General features: G+C 47.6%; 1 protein-coding gene across 1 annotated transcript in view; it reads right to left on the reverse strand.

The window, feature by feature from the left end:
* Positions 1–18,424, reverse strand: part of SDC1 (syndecan 1) — a 25,646-nt gene continuing 7,222 nt past the window's right edge. Inside the window, exons 2-5 of the mRNA XM_080584915.1 lie at positions 4,708–4,789; positions 3,176–3,663; positions 2,815–2,944; positions 1–2,255 (exon numbers count right to left, since the gene is read on the reverse strand). Of these exons, the coding sequence (XP_080441041.1) occupies positions 2,089–2,255; positions 2,815–2,944; positions 3,176–3,663; positions 4,708–4,789 (867 nt within the window). The 3' untranslated portion in view covers positions 1–2,088. The remainder of the gene's footprint in view (positions 2,256–2,814; positions 2,945–3,175; positions 3,664–4,707; positions 4,790–18,424) is intronic.

The following is an 18,424-nucleotide window of genomic DNA, read 5'->3' on the forward strand; positions in this document are numbered from 1 at the left end:
TTCTTGCCAAAATGCCATTTATTGCAGTATACCTTTACAGGGCATACAGATAACCGAATGTTGCATCTTTTGTTAGAACCCATATCTCATTTGTACCACTTAAATAACACAGAATGTCATGTTTGTTTCACAAACTGTCAGTTTAGACTACCAAAATATACAGTCTTTCCTTTCCCCTTAGCAAGGTTGTGAGGTACAACTGAAGTTTACCACTTTATCTTCCTGTGCTTTACAAGACTCTTTTCATAGATAAACCTATCAAACAACATTTCTACATTCCTATACAAAGCAAAGAATTACAGCTGAAATTAACACCATCCGGTTGTTGCATTAACCTATAAAAATTCATTCAGTTAAAAAAAAAAAAAAAGACATAATGGACTTTGCAGCTTTACTTAAAAACAGCCAGCTACATATATGCACAAGCTTTTCTTGTGCATCAAGAGTTTTGAATCAAAAATTGTTTTTTTCTTGGGTTTGTAGAGAAGGCACCAATTTTAGCTGCGTAGCAGCTCAGGAGTGTTTTATACTTCATTTAAATTACACAGGTTTTTAAGTTTTACTGTTAACCTGCAACATTTGTACCAACTGTTGCAATATTCTCCAATATTCTCCAATCATTCCCTCTGGCTCAACAGCACAAGTATTTACATCAGTCGTAAACACTCCTCCACCCCCCGTGCCTTCTGTGCTGAGTGATGAGGAACTGAACTTGCAAGAAGCTAGCTGAAGGCAGAGCAGAAGTAACGCTTGTGCAGAACACCACACTTCTCACTCAGTTTTGATGTACCCTGGAGAACTCCAAACCCTCAATGAGGCTTCGGTGTCTTGTATCTGACAACACATTGACCACCAACAGCTTCAGGCATCCAGACTTTCCTCAAGGTGGTGCTTCTCAGCCCTTGCTAGTCTGACATCCCTAGAGTTGCTTCTCTCCAAAGTGCAGGAACAGCTTCTGAAGAGAGGCGTTCCGAAATCGTGAGAGTCAAGCACATCAACTCTTGTATATATTTAAGGCCATCTGCACTTAGCCTTCCTCAGAGTTGGGTAAGATGCCATGTTTCTCTACTCCTTAGCTGTGAAGTTATGATATGCTGCTTTCTACCTTCCACCCCTGTGTGCCAAGGTTGTAGCACTGACCACGTTCTGAGACAACCACCGTGAACAGGGCACAGAGAGGTAGGTGCTACGATGTGCTATCAGCCACCTGGCGACTCCACAGTAGCATGGGGTCGGAGTATTTACAGCTCGACAGCCAACCCTAGATTCAGCACCTAAGAGGGAATGTCTGAGATGAGAATGCTTAGAAAAATCCACTTCTTGCATAAGCCTAGAAGGATCAAAAGCAGCACTGGTAGCGGGATAGACCAATGCTACTGGTAACATGAAGTCTCTACTTAGTTTGGGGGGGGGTTTGTATTACTACATGTACCAGCTGCTTAGGAGCTGGTTCAGAGTGCGGGATAATGTTGTGTGATCTTTTCCAAAATATAAGTTATTTTAAACCACGTGACAGTCATTTGCTTACCCTGCCCCTCACACCTCCTTTCACTAGGAGTCATGGTCAGCATGATGTTTCACAGGCATTAAGTGCTCCAAATATGGCAGCTAGAAAGAGATCGAGTATTGCAGTGTACCAAACTTCTGCCCAGCGCAGCCATTTGTTACACTTAAAACACATCTATGAGTTAAATAGGAAGAATCCCTGCTATACAGAATTTGAGCACTGTTAATCGTTTATTCTTGCCATCCTTTTCCCTAAATATCAAGAGGTTTGTACATACAGTGCTCCCTTATCTTCTCCCCACCGCCTGCCCCAGCAGTCTTTAGATAAACCAAAGCGAGTTTAGGAACTTGCAGTCCCACTTCTGTTAAAAAAAAAAAAAAAAGTTGTGCAAGAAAGCAGGGAATGTTCAGTGAATCCAGATCTACTTTGTAGTTACAAAAATTTCCAATGGCAAGGTGGTAAGGGCAAATAACCCAATGATCATATGGCTTAAGTTTAATGCAAAGCGCACTAGGAGGTCCATGTGCAGGGAGAGAAGAGTCCAAGAAAGATGGAATAAGAAGTGTCCTGAAGATCAGAGTTTATGCATAGAATTCTTCTTGTTTGTGTGGTTTTTGGTATCCTCCGTTAGACTGTTTTGGTTCGTCCAGTGAATAGCTTCCTTCGTCTTTTTTCTTCATTCTGTACAGCATAAATGCAACTAGAAACACTGCGAACACCAAGCCTACTAGTCCTCCAGCAATAACACCTGAAAGGGGGAGAAAACACAAATTACTCTCAGCGCCACGCCAGATAACGTCAGTCTGATCGTACGCTTCCAGGTTGTTCCTTAAAGCATGATCCCTCAATTCATGGTTTCCAGAAACGACTTTGTCCTTTTGCCCCCCCCAAAACCAGTCATCCTTCCATTACCAAGAGCCTACTCATCCGCACGTAAATCTACAGAAATAGATCTCCCACTGGGCCGTGCTGCAACGCCCAATGAATGGAGCAAGGCAGTGTTGTTCAACTCTTGACCCAGGCAGCATTAGAGCAGTTTTACACTAATTTTTGAGTGAAGGAATAGATTTTAACCCAAAATTTCAGATAACTAGCGGTGTCTTCTTTGCTATTATCAGAATAAAATTTGCCCCATTAAGGTTTCAGCAACACAAAACCATAGATCACCCCCTTCATTTCAGAAAGCTCTAATGTAAAAGTTTCACTTTCATGCTCTGAGATGTACTTGCAGAACTGCAGCTTCTGCTGCCTGGGAGACTCCTACAGGAGTCTACTTTTACCAGCTAGAAATCCAGAATATCAGGTACCTCCAAGAACTTCTTTCCTGTCCATAATTCCCGAGGCTCCTGCTGCTTTGGCATTCCTCCCAGAGTCAGCCGGCACTTCAGAGTTCTGGGTGGGGACCAAATCCTCATCTTTAATCAAGATGAAGTCTCCCTGTTGGGACACACAAGGCAGGTTATTCATGTTTCTCATCATGGCTGTTACTGGAGACTTTCCACAGCTTTGTTTTTTCTCATCTAAAGCCCTCCACCAATATAACATATTAAACTGATCATTGGTTTTAACAAGTTACCACCCCTTCTGCAAACCAAAGTTACTACAAAGTTACTACAAAGTTACTAGAGCCATCTCTCTGGAAAGTGTGTCAAAACTACTAGTCCTCACCGGGTCTCCGGAGCCATCTTCAGAAACCTCCTCATGTGTAGGTGCTACATCCTCTGGAGCTGCCGTGGGGGCAGCAGTGATGCCTCCCTCATGATGGATGGTGGAGTCAGTCTGAAGTATGTTTATAGTGTCTGGCGTGTCAGAGCCAGGGGCTTTAGGTTCAAGCTCGTGGACCGTGTCTGAGGCTTCTGAAGGAATTACGTGAAGCACCGAAGGAAAGTGAGTAGTGGGGCTTCTCGCTGTTGTAACGACATCGTTTGTTGGTTTCTCATCAGGTGAGCCCAGGATGGGCACTTCATCCTTCACAGCTACAACTGGCTCCACTGTCACCACATTACTAGTTGCAGGGGGAGCTGTAACTTCCTTTTCAGTTCGGCTCTCAGTTCTGGGAAACAGCTGCTCATTGAAACCCACTGGTGTTGCTGGTAACGAGGAGTTAGTTGGCTCTGCTGGGATTCTCCAGGTGAGAGACGGGTCAGTCAGGGGACCTGCAAAACAAAAAACATTAACCTGGGCCAGCTCAGAGACCTATTAACAGTTACCTTCTGGACACTAGTCTAAGGGAGGAAGCCTAACCTGCACAGCCAATTTTCATACTAACAGCAGTTCACTTTGTAATTCTTTATCTTTTTCAGTGCAGCAAGGAAAGGACAGACCAATGTGCTGTTTAACACTTTGCTAGCTGCTTTATCCCATGGCACAAGTGCTAGTCTGTTTGCAGACAGGCTTACAAGGAGGATGTCTGCTATCCAGTACACTGGCTGCTCAGGGTGGTTTTCTGACTCTTATGCCCTAAGTATCTTTTATGCAATTCAGAGTAGTCACCCATATACACAACACCTTTAGTCACTGACACATTTGGTGGTATTATTCATGCAGAATTTCATCTTAAAAAAAAAAATCAAGCCTGTGGTTGGAAGGAAGCAGAAGCATGGTTTAGTTTCCAACAGCTTTGCTCTTTGCAGAGTAGGATCTCAACTTCAGTTCAACACTGAACACCAAAGATGTCTCTCATGAATTTAGTAATCGTTCTGACAGACTTTTTTCCCCACCCTAAAAACCCTTTATTATGTTTTAAAAAAAAATTTACGGCCCATGGGAACTTGCACATCTGATGACAGATAAAATTTGTGCTGGATGTATGCCGGCAGGTAGGGGTTTACACACCCTCAAATGGTATCTCCTTCTAGCTCGTGAGAGAGGCCAAACAGCCTTCTTACTGCCTGTGTGCCCCACAAGTAAAGAATCACTGTGGTTTCATAACATTTTTATGCGGTATCTCATATTAGCAACGACATACCTGCTTCTGCTCCCTTTCAAGTCTCCTACAACTCATTTTCTGCTAATTGTTAATATCTAAAGCAATACAAGATGAATAGATTAGGCTCTTGCTCTGTTGCCAACTCTGATATTCTGGGGCAAAGGGGTGTGATTATTTTTCTCCCCTCCTTTTAGCCAGGATGCTCATCACGATCTCAGCTGGCACATTCTGGAAGGATCAAGCACCGACAGTACAAGTGCTAATAACTCACCTGCACCTGAACCTGAGAAACCATCATCGTCATCACCAGATGAATCGAGATCTTCAGGAGGAAGGTTCAGATTTGTAGTTTGCTTTAAAGAGGAAGGGAAAAGGTGTGTTATTGATGAGATAACTTAAACTAATCATGCTGCTTGTGCAGAGTCTCCTCTAAGGGCTCATGAAGGTTACACAAACTTTCTCTGCCCAGACAGCATTGTCACAGAATCTTTCTTCACTCTGTCCCCCCTTCCCAAAAGAGAAGTTCTGATTAATGTCAGAAAGGTCAGCCTTGCTGTCTCCCTTCTCTGTGCTGCTTCCAGGTTGTACTTGCTTTGCGAAAGAAGAAAGCAAGGAGTCCATTCAGAGAGCTGCATCTCGGTAGCAGCTGATGCTCAGTCCACCCACAACATAACCATGATGCTGCAAGTTTTGACTGCTCACTTCTTTGCTATCTACCAACCTGTTCATCTGTGAATTACCACATTGCTTCTAAGGGTGGGGAAAGGAAGAAGGAACAGAAAACTTTGGCTGCTCTGCCTTTTTCAGTCCCATCTGTGTTCAGATATCCGAAACCACAGCATCTAACGAAGTAGAATGAGATTCGCTTTTAATAAATGTCAACACTCATATCACAGACAGAAGCCAGCCTTCCATGTAGGACAATACAGCCCTCAGCTTCCTACATTTAAGCTTCAAGGAGTACAATAACCAGCAGCCCCATTTCAGTGCTGAAACAAGAGGCCAAATCCCTGTTCCACTGCACCTGTTCGTCATAACACACAGTGTTCAAAGCTGTTCAGGATATCCAAAGAAGACAACACTAAATAAAGCAGTGATTACTTGCTGGCTCCACTTACTGTTCACATCAGTGGACATATTTGACTCTCAGCTCATGTCTAGCTGCGGGTTTATTTCTGCAGGACTACCATTACCCAACGAGTCATTGCTTCCTATAAATTTCATCTTTCCCTGTCCAACTACATTTGCCATTTTCCAGAATTTTGACTTCTATCCCATCCTCAGATTGCCCTCACTACCCCTTTCCAGCACTGCCCAATCTGCAAGTTTAGCAGATAACTGCACGGCATCACAGAAGTGGGGTCTGTTTCTGATCATGGTTTTATCAGGACTGAAATCTCATTTTATTATGTAAAAAGAGGAACATACATTCTTGCCAGCTTCGCACCAAGCTCAGTGTAGTTCTCTACCTTGCCTTAACGTAGTGTCATTTAAAAAGGAATATAATCATATAATCACAGAATGCTTTTGGGTTGGAAGGGACCATCTAAAGATCATCTGGTTCTAATCCCCCTGCCCTAGGCAGGGACACCTCCCACCAGACCAGGTTGCCCAAAGCCCCATCCAGCCTGGCCTTGAACACCTCCAGGGATGGGGCATCCACAGCTTCTCTGGGCAACCCGTGCCAGTGCCTCACTGCCCTCAGAATAAAACATTTCTTACAAATATCTAATCTAAATCTACCCTCTTTTAGTTTATAGCCATTACTTCTTGTCCAGTCACTCCACCCCCTGACAAGGAGTCCCTCCCCGGCTTTCCTGTAGCCCCCTTTAGGCACTGGAAGGCCGCTGTAAGGTGTCCTTGGGGCCTTCTCTCCAGGCTGAACAACCCCAACTCCCTCAGCCTGGCTTCATAGGAGAGGTGCTCCAGCCCTCTGATCATCCTCATGGCCCTCCTCTGGACTCACTCTAATACTTCCATGTCCTTCTTGTGCTGGGGGCCCCAGAGCTGAGCTCAGTGCTCCTGGTGGGGTCTCACAAGGGCAGAACAGGGGGGGACAATCACCTCCCCCGCCCTGCTGGCCACGCTGCTTTTGATGCAACCCAGGATATGGCTGGCTTTGTGGGCTGCAAGCACACATTGTCGGCTCATGTTGAGCTTCTCATCAACCACCACCCCCAGGTCCTTCTCCTCAGGGCTGCTCTCAGTCCATTCTCCACGCAGCCTGTGTTTGTGCTTGGGACTGCCCCGGCCCAGATGCAGGGCCTTGCACTTGGCCCTGTTGAACCTCATGAGGCTCACACAGGCCCACCTCTCAGGCCTGTCCAGGTCCCTCTGGATGGCATCCCTTCCCAGCGTGTCAACCACACCACACATCTTGGTGTTATCAGCAAACGTGCTGAGGGTGCACTCGATCCCACTGTCCATGTCACCAACAAAGATGTCAAACAGCTCCGGTCCCAATACCAACAATACCAATGCCTGAGGAACACCACTTGTTATTGGGGCTACACCTTGAGCAAGACTCTATTTTCATCCTAGGAAGAAGTTAGCTCCATTGCTTTGTCTGACAGGTCATACCACTGCTGGCTTTCTCACTGTCAACTTCATTACCTATATGGCTGTATTTACCTTTTTTTTTTTTTTAAAGATACCAGATTTGTCCAATTTTCTCTTCCTTCCTTTATACTTTATCCATTCTACACGTTTCCATAGAACAGTTAGATTCCAAAGCGGTTAACCAGCCCATTAGATGTTTAAAAGGCTTGACTTTTCTGAAGACAAAAGTATGCAGTGGATCACCAAACTATTAAACCTTTTGTAGCAGCCTTCTTTGGTTGTCACTTGCCTTCTCTACTGGAGAAAAAATTAAAATCTTCAGGCTTCTAAAATATCTCTGGAGTAATTTCTAAGAAGAAATTGTCCTGCATGTTTAGCTGCACGTCATGAGGTGATTTGGATTTTTAGATTTGTCCCTGCTTGTTTGCACTGTGCTCATGCACTCACCCATGGAAACTAGGTCAGGTAAGTACTTCCCGTACGCTTTCCTTCTCGTGTCCAGGGCCAGTGACTCACCCGAGCAATATCAGAAGCGCAGTGAGATCTGAGCACGAACCGTTGGTGCCCAAAGAACACGGAAAGATTTTGGCTTCCCGAATTCTGCTCCCTTGAGCTTCCTTTCCAGTAAGTTCACAAGTGAAGCCAGACTTCAGACACTGCCCCACTGGGGTGGTCAGGGGAGCCTGGGGGCACTTTTCTCCCTCTTTTCTTCCATCAGCAGCACCAAGCACAGCCCTTTGTTCTCTCACTCAGTTTTTCCTCCCCATGGAAAGATGCTGCCTTGAAGCTGTTAGCAACCCCTCCAGGTTTTTACTGAAGAACAAGACTTAAACACAGTTTAAGACCAGGCTCCACACTCCTTTACCTAGGATCAAGATTAACTTCCCTCCAAATTTGAATTCAGGGGTAGCTCATACAGGATTTCCAAGAACACCTGTGCAGATTTGATGGTCCGCAGAACCACAGCAGAAAGGATCACAGACTGTCAGGAAATTAAACAGCAGATGTTGATCTTTACTACCGAACCAGCACCCCTTCCCCTTTTGGTGTTAAGGGGTGAGGGTGCTCAGTCATGCCATGCTTCCTTCCTTTTTATCCCAGTATGTTCAGCAAGCCTAGCCTTCCATTTCCCCTCACACCTGAGTTTTCAGCCTCTTCCCAGACTGCTGCACTTCCTGCTTCTCCGTAGCCTTTGCCATGTACCTGTCCGAAGGCTAGTTGGGTTTCTGTATCTTGTCAGGAATAGCTAGGTACCCCTCGGAGAGGAAGGGCAAGCACAGCACAGTGCAAACATCTGCAGGGCCGTGCTGTGCCATTGTGCATTCATCCAGTTTCACTACACTTCCATTAAGGAACACTTGCCTAATTTATGTAAGTGGACAGTTACATAAAGACCGCCCTTCTTGCTCCCTAGACTTCGGCAGGAGGGAAGGGCAGTGAGTAACCTTTCCTTGTGACACCACAAACCGTGAGCACTGCCGAAAGGTCAGGCTGCTATAACGATCAGCTGCTGAAGGATTTCAGACACGGCAAGGTTAACATAAGACACTGACTCAGGACAGCATCGGAAGAGATTGAACTAATTTGGGTTTAGATAAAGAAACCTCATGGTCAAGGCTTTTCCATGACCTTTTGCTGCAGATGAGTTTCACCAATGGGAAAGATTTTGATAAGTCAGGAGGATTAGGGGTGCAGAACACAGATTCAATCTCCAGGTTGTGCCATCATGTGTAAGAGCTGGAAATAAATTCCAGCTTCAAGCGAGATTGCCCTACCGACAATTTTGTATCACTTTAGCTACTGTCAACGTGCTTTCAGAAATCACTTCCATCATCATCCAGTTTAATTTCCAGGCCCTTAGGACTATTTACGGACCATTCACATTATAATTGATTCCAGAGAAATTGGATGAACACAGCTAAGTTCAGGCTGTGGATCCTTTAAGGACAGATCTCTGATAGCATCCCGTATATTCTAGTCAAAAAGCTGACAGTTTTGATATTGCACTTACAACATGCTGATTTTTTATGATTTAGATAACGCCTTTTTTTTTTTTAAGCACCCTACACAACCGATCAGAAATACTTGCCTAGCCCAGGGAAATCCTTTGCAGTTTGGTGATGCCAAACTCGGCTGCATCACGCAAAGGATAAACATTTTCACAGCATTTTCGATGGCACTGACCAGTTCCCGGTAAGCAGTGGGGACCTCCTTCCCCCAGTAACAAAGCCGCCTGTTTGGGGGAAACCCTCGGGAAACTGTTCTGCTCTTGCTGAGCCCTGCATTGTTACAGAACAATGGTTATTCAGTTCTGCTGGGACAACCAGAAAGCTGCTCAGTGGCATCTTCCATTTAATCAAGAACGGGCCAGACTTTCACAACTCATTAGCAATATTATTGGCTCCAGAAGTCTGACACAGACTTTTTTTTTTTTTTCAAATGCTTCATTTCTAACCATTCTTCAGCGTTCGTCTTGATCCCAGCCTTGACACACGACTCTTTTTGTGCTGTCGTGGAGTTCCCCCCCGCTCAAGCCCAGATCTCAAGTACTGCTTCATGCTGAAGGGGAGATTTATAGTTTATTGATCCTACCCCGCCCAAACTGGGAACCGCATTTCTTTAATTTGAAGTCATGGTGTATGTAAAAGGAAGCAGCTTATTTCAAACTGCTCTTTGAGGTTAAGCAAAAACACGGGCTTTGCCACAAGCTCCTACAAGCCCTAAACTAGATTAAGGATGATTTGTATCCCACTCTTATTAATCCTAGTTAGGGATCAGCCTATTACAGCAGTGTCAGAAACACTTGAAATCCTCCTTTATCTGAATAACGCTGTTAAATTTGCACATTTGTTTCTCCGAGTGGTAAATCCTCCTTATTCAGTTGAATGAACTCTCCCACCCAAATCACCTCCCTGAGCATCCTGCAGGATTCTTCCAAGTTTAGGGGAAGCAAAACCAATGACTTGCAATGTTGTTTAAAGAGACTTACACGAATAAGATAAGCATTTGCTTTCTAGGTTGCCTACCACATATTACACTGAAGCATGAACGACTTGCACAAGGATTTGGAACAGCCCTGAAACGAAGCCAAATGGAAAGGTTTATTTTTTTCTATAGACTGAAGAGCAGAGCTTGTCCAACAGAACTGCTATCTGAGGCAGAGCAGCTTAAAGAGCTCCTAACCTCAAAATATTTATATTAGCGTGTGGGAAGACAAAACCTCCTGCTGAAAGAAATTTTAGCTTTGTTAAACCTTGATATTCTCAAGTTAATAAACCCACACACGATTAACTCCAGTCCCAGCTGTCCACGGTCTTCAGACAGCTTAAGAAAAGCAATCTTTTCTTAGGAAAAAAAAAGAACAGCAGAGCCACCAGCCTCCTCACCTATCCCCCCTCCTCCTGCAGGCTACAGGCTGCTAGCACTGTCAGCCACGCACACCTTCAATTTTAACAAGCAGACTTAAATCCTGGAGCAGCTGAAAGAACTGAGGCTTTTATGTGGCAAGTCAGCAGTGATGTTTGCGTGCAGGTCTGACCCACCAGAAGCCAGCAGCAGAGAGGCACCACTGCTAGCAGCTTGCTTGGTGGCCCTGCAGGTTAATGAAGTAGTTCTCTTTCCAGAAGAGCCAAAGGAGCAGACTTCCAGCGGAGGTCAAAGAGCAGAAAGACAGCTACAAACTGTCCCACGAGCAGCCCACAGATTGCACAGCAGGATTATTTTTTAATCCCCAGCTAGCCTTCCGATCAAGGCTGTTCAAAGCACTACCGCTACCTGCCCTCCCTATTTCAGGTGGTGTCGTTCCCCTTTGCTCCAAACAGCTTCTGCCGTGCCCCAGCAGGCTTCAGCATCCCCACCACTTCACATTTCAGCTTGTATCAACTGGAGTAAGGCTGGCACGTGGCTCCTGGGGGCTCCTTCCGCAGGTCAGGCAGCTGCCAAGTGGAACACGAAGGATGCTCCTTTGCTCTGCGAGGCGAGCACTGCAACAGCAGCAAGAGGCGAGTACACCAGTTAATGCGGCTGCTTCTCTATCAGATCTCCGTTTGTATCTGGAAAACCATTGCCAAGTAAGCTCTTACTGGCCTCCTCTTCTGTTTTTGGCTGGTGCCTCGAAAGGAGGACCATGTCTGAGGGAGAGATCCTTAGATGGATGCGACCACAGCTGCTTTGCTTTGAAGCACAAAGCGGCCGATCATCACAGAGCAGTCACCTCCGGCAACTGGCTCTGCAGGCAGTGAGACACCTTCCAACACTGACTCAAAATAGGATGAGAGCTTTTAGGATCTGTTCCGCTATGGGCAGAACCAGTTCTAAGAACTGCCCATTGTCTGCTAGGCTTTGATTTACTTTTTTTTTTTTTTTTGTGAAGTTTCGTGGCCACAGCTGTAAAAGCATACTGTGACCCTCTGAGCAAGGTGCAGTGGCAAAGAAGAAGAGCACCCAGAGCCTGCCCTTTCGTAGGCAATGGAATTACTGCCTGGGGCTGAGGGCACTGCCTACATAGCTACTCCATGTGCACCACAGCTACAGTCCTAACAGTTATCGGGTGAGACTCTGAAATTACCACGCCGCTGTCCTTAGTATTACACTTTCACCTTACTGTGACAAGGCAACTTTTTAAATTAAGTAGGGCTGAAACACAGCAATCGCCATGCCAAGAGTCAAAAGGAACCGGCCTGCCACCTTCAGCTGGGCTTTCACATCCTGCACGTCAGGCTGTTCGCCCCACCGCCTCCCCCTGAGCATGTCACTTCATGCTCCCTGGACATAGCTCTTCATGCAGTCTCACGGTGAACCAGATCAGGGAACTGGTCTGGTTAAAAGAAAAAAAGAAAAAAGCCAACACCGTCATGCAAAGAATTTTCCAGCAGGACCAGTTCTCCAGTCCTGCTTGGTGCATGAATGCCCAAGTGTTTGTATTGGCGCAGCGCGGCAGCCAGGGCTGCTGAAGCTACTCCTCCAGAATCACAGCCCGGGTTCCTGGGATGCCGACACACATTCACCTCCCCTGCGGCAGGGGGGGTGGCAGTAAAATACCCTGCCACAGACATGCATTACGGAAATGTGCACCGCCACCCTCAAACTGCAGGCTAGATGCAAAGCAGAGGCTGACTCAAAGGGCCGCGCAGGTCTACACACAAAGCAAGGAGAGAGGCCGCAGGAAGACTTCTCTCCCGGCGAATCTGTTTGTTCATGACGGATAAAGCTGGTCCCTAAGTCTGACAAGAGTGCTTTTAAGTCCTCCCTGACCTCCTAAACACAGCTCCTTAGTCACAGCAGCCAAGGTTAGATGGATGCCACGGTCAGAGTAGCAGTAGCACTGCTTTTGCCTCAGGCCACCTGAGCTTCATGAGACGTCCAGGGCAACTTCAGTTCTGCACTGGACAGGGAGTGCATTGCACGTCCTTCAGCAGACAGGCCTGGGGCCATTGCTCAGCCCTGAGCAATGCCGGGGCAGCCAGAGTCCCACGGGGCTACGGACTCCACAGCCAGCAAGTTTGTGGCCACGCACCACTCACGGCATCAGCAATAACACACCGCATGTTCTCTCTCTTAACCAGCTCCCCTAAAAGTCGTGGGAGTCCTTCAGCAATACGGAGATGCTCAGTTAGATCCTGCGCTCCTGCTTTTCCACCTGGATGGTGGACAGGGGTGGGCTGTCAGGATACGGCCCCAGAAGTCCCACTAAGAGCCGGGCACCTTTTGTCTCCCACGTTCAAGGCAGCCTGCGTTGGAAGACGCAGCCTAATGAGCAGTTCTCTTCCCCGCAGCTAACCTCATGGGAAGCAGTCAGTTCAGTTTTATGCTAGAACTGCTTTTCTTTAAAGAGCCTTCGCTGCAGCTCTTTAGCATACTTGATAGTTCAGTCATTCATTTCTTCAGATAGCAAAGGAAAGCCAGCGCCAACGCATAATCTCAAAGAGTTGTGCCAAGTAGGTGCAGCAAAACGAGGCCAGGCAGCCAACAGCACCAGTTCATCCCGGGGAATTGCTTTCAGACTATTTCAGCTGGTTTGAGAGGTGAGCACTGAGCTGTGTCAGCTGGGACTGGACAACACTAACTTGCATAAAAACCCTTCAATTTAAAGTCACCAGCACTTCTTAGCTTCTAGTGTAGAAAAAAAAAACAGCTGGGGAGGCTGAGTTTTGCAGCACCAGCCAGTTCACCTACTGGTTTGGAAAAGCACAGACCAAGATTAGCTTAGTTCAGGCAAAGCCAGTGGCGGGCTGCCACTGCCAGGAACCCTGAGAAAGTACAGGTTACAAGACGGGTGTATCCTGCAGGTCACAGGATCTTTATGAACTACAAACCCATCCAGTAAAGGACTTCAGCAGCCCCAAACTCACCACCCATGCACACCAGTAACCACAATGCAGATAGACATCACCCTCCTGATGCAAAAATCAGAAGTGACAGGAGCTAAGTAAGGTTCCTGGTGTGCCTTCACCCCCCTGCAGCAGCACAGCCACGTGCCCTCTGGCTACCACGTACTCCAGCTCGGCCAGTTCACCAGCACGGTGACTGCTGCACACGCAGCCCCTGCTACGGGGTTCAGGCAAGGGTTGAGCAACTCCCCTCAGGCCAGCCAGCAGCAGCCACAGCCACTTCAATGGAGGCTGAACTTTGTAGTGTTGCCCTCCAACACGTATGTACACACACTGACCTTAGGTCTTCAACAGCAGACCCAGCGAAACCAGCCCCTGTCATCAGCTACCTGTTCCCATCCATGTGCTGGCCTCTGTTGCCACAAACAGCTTGGCTTGCAGCTGGGTATGAATTCCTTTCCTCGCCCCATCTCCAGCCACCCACTCGTCCTGTGCTACAGGGTCAGCAGTGAGGACTGTCACCAGAACTAAAATCCCAACAAAGCAGATCAATTAGCATTGCAGATGTTCCCTCAGACCCAGCCTTGGACCACACCTGGGCTGCATCAGGCACAGTATTGTCAGCAGGTCAGGAGAGGTGATCCTGCCCCTCTACTCTGCACTGGTGAGGCCACACCTGGAGTAGCGAGTCCAGGTCTGGGCTCCCCAGTACAAGGCAGACGTGGGCATGCTGGAGAGAGTCCAGTGTAGGGCCACAAAGACAATAAAGGGACTGGAGCGTGTTTCCTGTGAGGAAAGGCTGAGAGAGCTTTTCAGCCTGGAGGAGAGAAGGCTGGGGGGATCCTATCAGTGTCTATCAGTCCCTGACGGGGGGTGCAAAGAGGCTGGAGCCAGGTTCTGTTTGGTGGTGCCCTGTGCCAGGACAAGAGGCGACGGGCACAAACTGGAACGCAGGAGGTTCCCTCTGAGCAGGAGGAAACACTTTCTTTATATGAGGGTGACCGAGCACTGGCATGGGTTGCCCAGGGGCTGTGGGGTCTCCTCCTTGGAGATCTTCGAAAGCCGCCTGGATGTGGTCCTGGGCACCCTGCTCCGGGTGTCTGCTGGAGCAGGGACATTGAACCAGATGAGCTCCAGAGGTCCCTTCCAACCTCAGCCATTCTCTGATTCACCAGCCCCAGGGTTGTAAAGCAGCAAGCGTCTCCCATCGTCCCGTTTGAGGCTGTCTTCTTCCAGTAGGCCTATGAGCTCAAACTGGTCAGTGTGCAGCTGGAGGCCACGCACCGGGACGCCGACAGGATCAGACCTGCGTGCTCCTGCTGCTCTGGCCATCACTGCAGAACGGAGTGGGAGCCTGCAGCACACCAGCGCCAGGACACAGGAGACACCTTGGTCCCACAGGAACACAACTTGATCTTTTCATCTTCAGCCAGTCAGGAAGAAGCTCCAGCTCAGAAATTGGAGACATGTCTATAGGAAAGTGTGGTGTGCTCTCCAGCATCGCAGGTCTCCAAGTTAGGCTGGTGGCACACTGAGTCACTGATGCCACTCAGCAGCACCTGGAAAACACACACGTGCCTCTGGTCCCAGGGAAGCTCGCTTCCTGGAGGCAGATGCCACACAACTGGTGGAACCCATTTCATATTAGCCCCATACCAGCCTTCGTGTGATCAGCATGAGCAAGGCTAGAGCTACGTGAGTGCTCTGACCTGAGCAGACGTGTTCCCAGAAGTGCCCCCACCACCACGCTACGCAGTATTCTGGGAGGGAAGAAGATGCTCTGCTTCACCTCAGGAAGGGAAGCCAAGATGCAGCCTGCAATACCTTCAGCCTCCAGGAATTGTTATCAGGCAAGAGTGAATGCAACAGCCTTCAGTATCTAGGCACAGGGCTAGGAGAAGACCCAGGTTCTTATCTTAATCCTGGGAGTTTCCCTCTCCTCCTTGAACTCTAGCAATTACCTAGTGCGAGATATGCCAAGGAGCCAGGAGACAAAGCCGTAAGATCTTCCTGAAGGATCACAGAAGCTTTTTCACTGTATTAGTGACACACATTCAGGCTCTAATTTGAGCAAAGTGCTTGTAGCACTAAGCTTGTTCAGTGAAATCCAAATTTCAGACAAAAATCCTGGTATAACAAACTAAGGGTTTACTAGCGGTACTTCTGGTTCCTAGCAGCTAGCAAGGTGTTTTAACCTTAGCAGAACGATGAGCTTGCAACCCTACAGGTATCAGAGAATCAGAGAATGACCGAGATCGGAAGGGACCTCTGGGAGTCACCTGGCTCAGCCCCCTGTGCTCGAGCAGGGACACTGACAACAGGTCGCCAAAGGTACCAAAGGTCTTAGCTAAAGAAGGTTGGCTGATAAACTTAATAAGGCTACTTAGATCTACAAATAGTTAGCTTTGCAACAAAAAAAAAAATGCTGATAGGATATTCCGATTAAAGTTACAGTGGAGCCACCCAGACTTAAGATTTTTACACGTAGATACATCCTATAGAAATTGGGTATATCCTATAGGAACTGTCTATGCACAAGACACCAAGAACTACTACCCACTGACACTTCAGGGGCAGGTTTACTTGCCATCTGTAAGGCCAGCTGCTGCCAGACTCTGCTTCAGCTTTCCAGTTGATCTGCCTGTAGTTGACCCTACGGGACATGCACCAAGTCTTTCGTGTCGTGACAGCCAGCCTGAGACTCAACAATCCAGGGCCTTCTTGACTGCTTTTATAAGTTCTGCATTTGCTCCAGAAAAAGAAATGATGAAGCCTCCAAAGCTTGTTAAACAACTTTTTTCCTAACAATTTGCATTCTCCATACCCATACACCAGACATCTTCTACCTTTAAGTGATGTATTTCGACAAAGATCTTGTTCCCAGCTTCTCAGTTCCAGCACCATCCCTCCCCAGGCACACCCCCCTGAGGGGCCAACTGATCAGGGAGCTGGAAGTACCCAAAAAAAGCACCCAAAAAGAGCCGGTGGCTTGCCCGGACAGCAGCCCCATGTCCGTCGCATGTGTGCGCACCAGATGGCAGGACCGGTCACACCCCACAGCCTGATCCCTTCCTGCTGTTATCTGCCAGCCTGCTACAGGAGGCAGCGACTATTTGCAAGGGAGCTGCAGAAGATAATGAGGCTCGGGCAACAAAATGAGCCAACAGTTGGCATTCAGCAACTCCCTTTGGTTTGGTCATGCTACAGCCAAGCGCTAGGTCGTTCTGAGGAACTCCGTGCTGCTCAGCAGGACTCCCATCAGCCAGATGTGAGTCTGTTTGGAGGGAACTTGCGAGTCTCCACCAGCAGCCAGTTGCTGGACTCAGGAAAAGCATGCAAGCAGCTTTAGATTTCATTTTTGATCCGAGTGCGATTTCTGCATCTTGGCAGGTCTTACTCTACCACTGTATGGTTAAGTTTACTCTTTGCGTTTGTTTCTATGCCCCACCATTTCCAGCTTCAATTAAATCAGCGTCGACATGAAGAAATTACATCTTCCCCTACATCAGGAGGCATGCCATCAGGTCTGTTTTACCCACAGCACCTCATAGCATTGACTAAGTCTAGATGGCTTATAATGTAGAAGTCATCCCTGCCAAACAGATGCAGTTACACGAGCATGGCTGAGCTGTGCACACAAGGACCCAACATCTCTATCAGATGCAGCAGCCACATCTCAGGTGGGGAACACCCTGCTCCTCCATCCCAAGAGGCACTTTCAGCTTCACCCTTTCCCTCCACACACAGTCCTAGCAGCTCCTGAGCACCGGTGCCCACGCTGAAGGAAAGCAGCGCATAAGCCTTTCAGGGACTGCTTGCCTCCTTGGAAGAAATAGCAGCAGGACGCATGGCCTGTGGGCACAGGCTGGACCACATCTCACTCAACTATTCCAACACTGCTCAACCTGCATGAATTCCCTCCTCCATGGAAATAGGCACTCCCACAACCACTGAAGCATACAGCGAGTGATCTACCCATAGTAAGTGGTACAGAGCTCAAGCTCTCGGCATGACGGCTCTCGTGTTCTCTGTGCTCAGGTTTACCGAAGCACTGGTAATCCTGCTCGTCAGACAAAGGTCTGACAGCAGTTGCTTGCTACTGCCCCCGTTTACAGTTAAATTATGCAACACCTGAATGAGATTATGGAAGCTGGCTGGTGTGCTTCCGAGCTGAGTCATGAGGGTGTAGAGGTACCGTTTCAAAGCTGGAGCATCGAACGAATACTCCCATCAGAAACAGTTTTCAAATCCTGCTGCTGCAATTACGCTCCAATTACCAAGATTTACTCACTTCAGAAATGAGCAGCAGACTTTTTTTTGAGTAACCACCTAGTGGGTTAAGATTAAACTAATCCATTCTGATCTAGAGTAGCTCGGTTAAACCGCTCAGTACCACATCTGTAGAAGGGAGCCCTGAGCAAGGCGGGTCAAATCATAGAGCTTGCCTTTGATCCAAGTCTCACTATAACAGCTACCAGCTTCAGCTACCTCATGCCATCGTGTCTGGGCCTACAGCTGGTTCTCCTGCCCTCCCCATGGCCTTGCTTCAGGGAAGTCACCCAGTCACTGGATGAGGTTTGAGTTTAGGGGGAAACATTACCACATTTGTGGGGTCTGGACTCCTCCTGTCTCTTATGGGCTGCTAAGACTCACCAAGTCCTGATTTGGACATCTTTGAATTTTACACATCTGTATCATGAAGAGGAAAGAGAGATCACTAATGCCACCTCTGATGGACTGTCCACCATTAAGACAAATTATTAAAACAGCAACACAAGCCATTAAACTGCAATGCAAGGTAAAGTGCTGTAGTACCAAGTTAGTCCTAACACAACATCCCCTAGGTCAGGCAAGGAGTATCTTCAGAATAGCTAGATGCTACGTAACAGTAGATCAAACTAATTCTAAAGACACTGCTCAAACATCACCAAGTTGAAGAGATTTCATACAGGAATAAACTTCTGGGTCTACTCAGTGACCACCAACTCTAGTCAACGCAACAGACCTCTAAAGAAAGCAGAACAAAACATGCTGAAGGACCAACCTTGTGGGCTAATACTACAAGGACGGGCTGAATCGCTGGCATATACCAGCACCATC

The sequence above is a fragment of the Anser brachyrhynchus genome, assembly GCF_964034855.1.
Source record: "Anser brachyrhynchus genome assembly, chromosome: 3".
Classification (NCBI taxonomy): Eukaryota; Metazoa; Chordata; class Aves; order Anseriformes; family Anatidae; genus Anser; species Anser brachyrhynchus.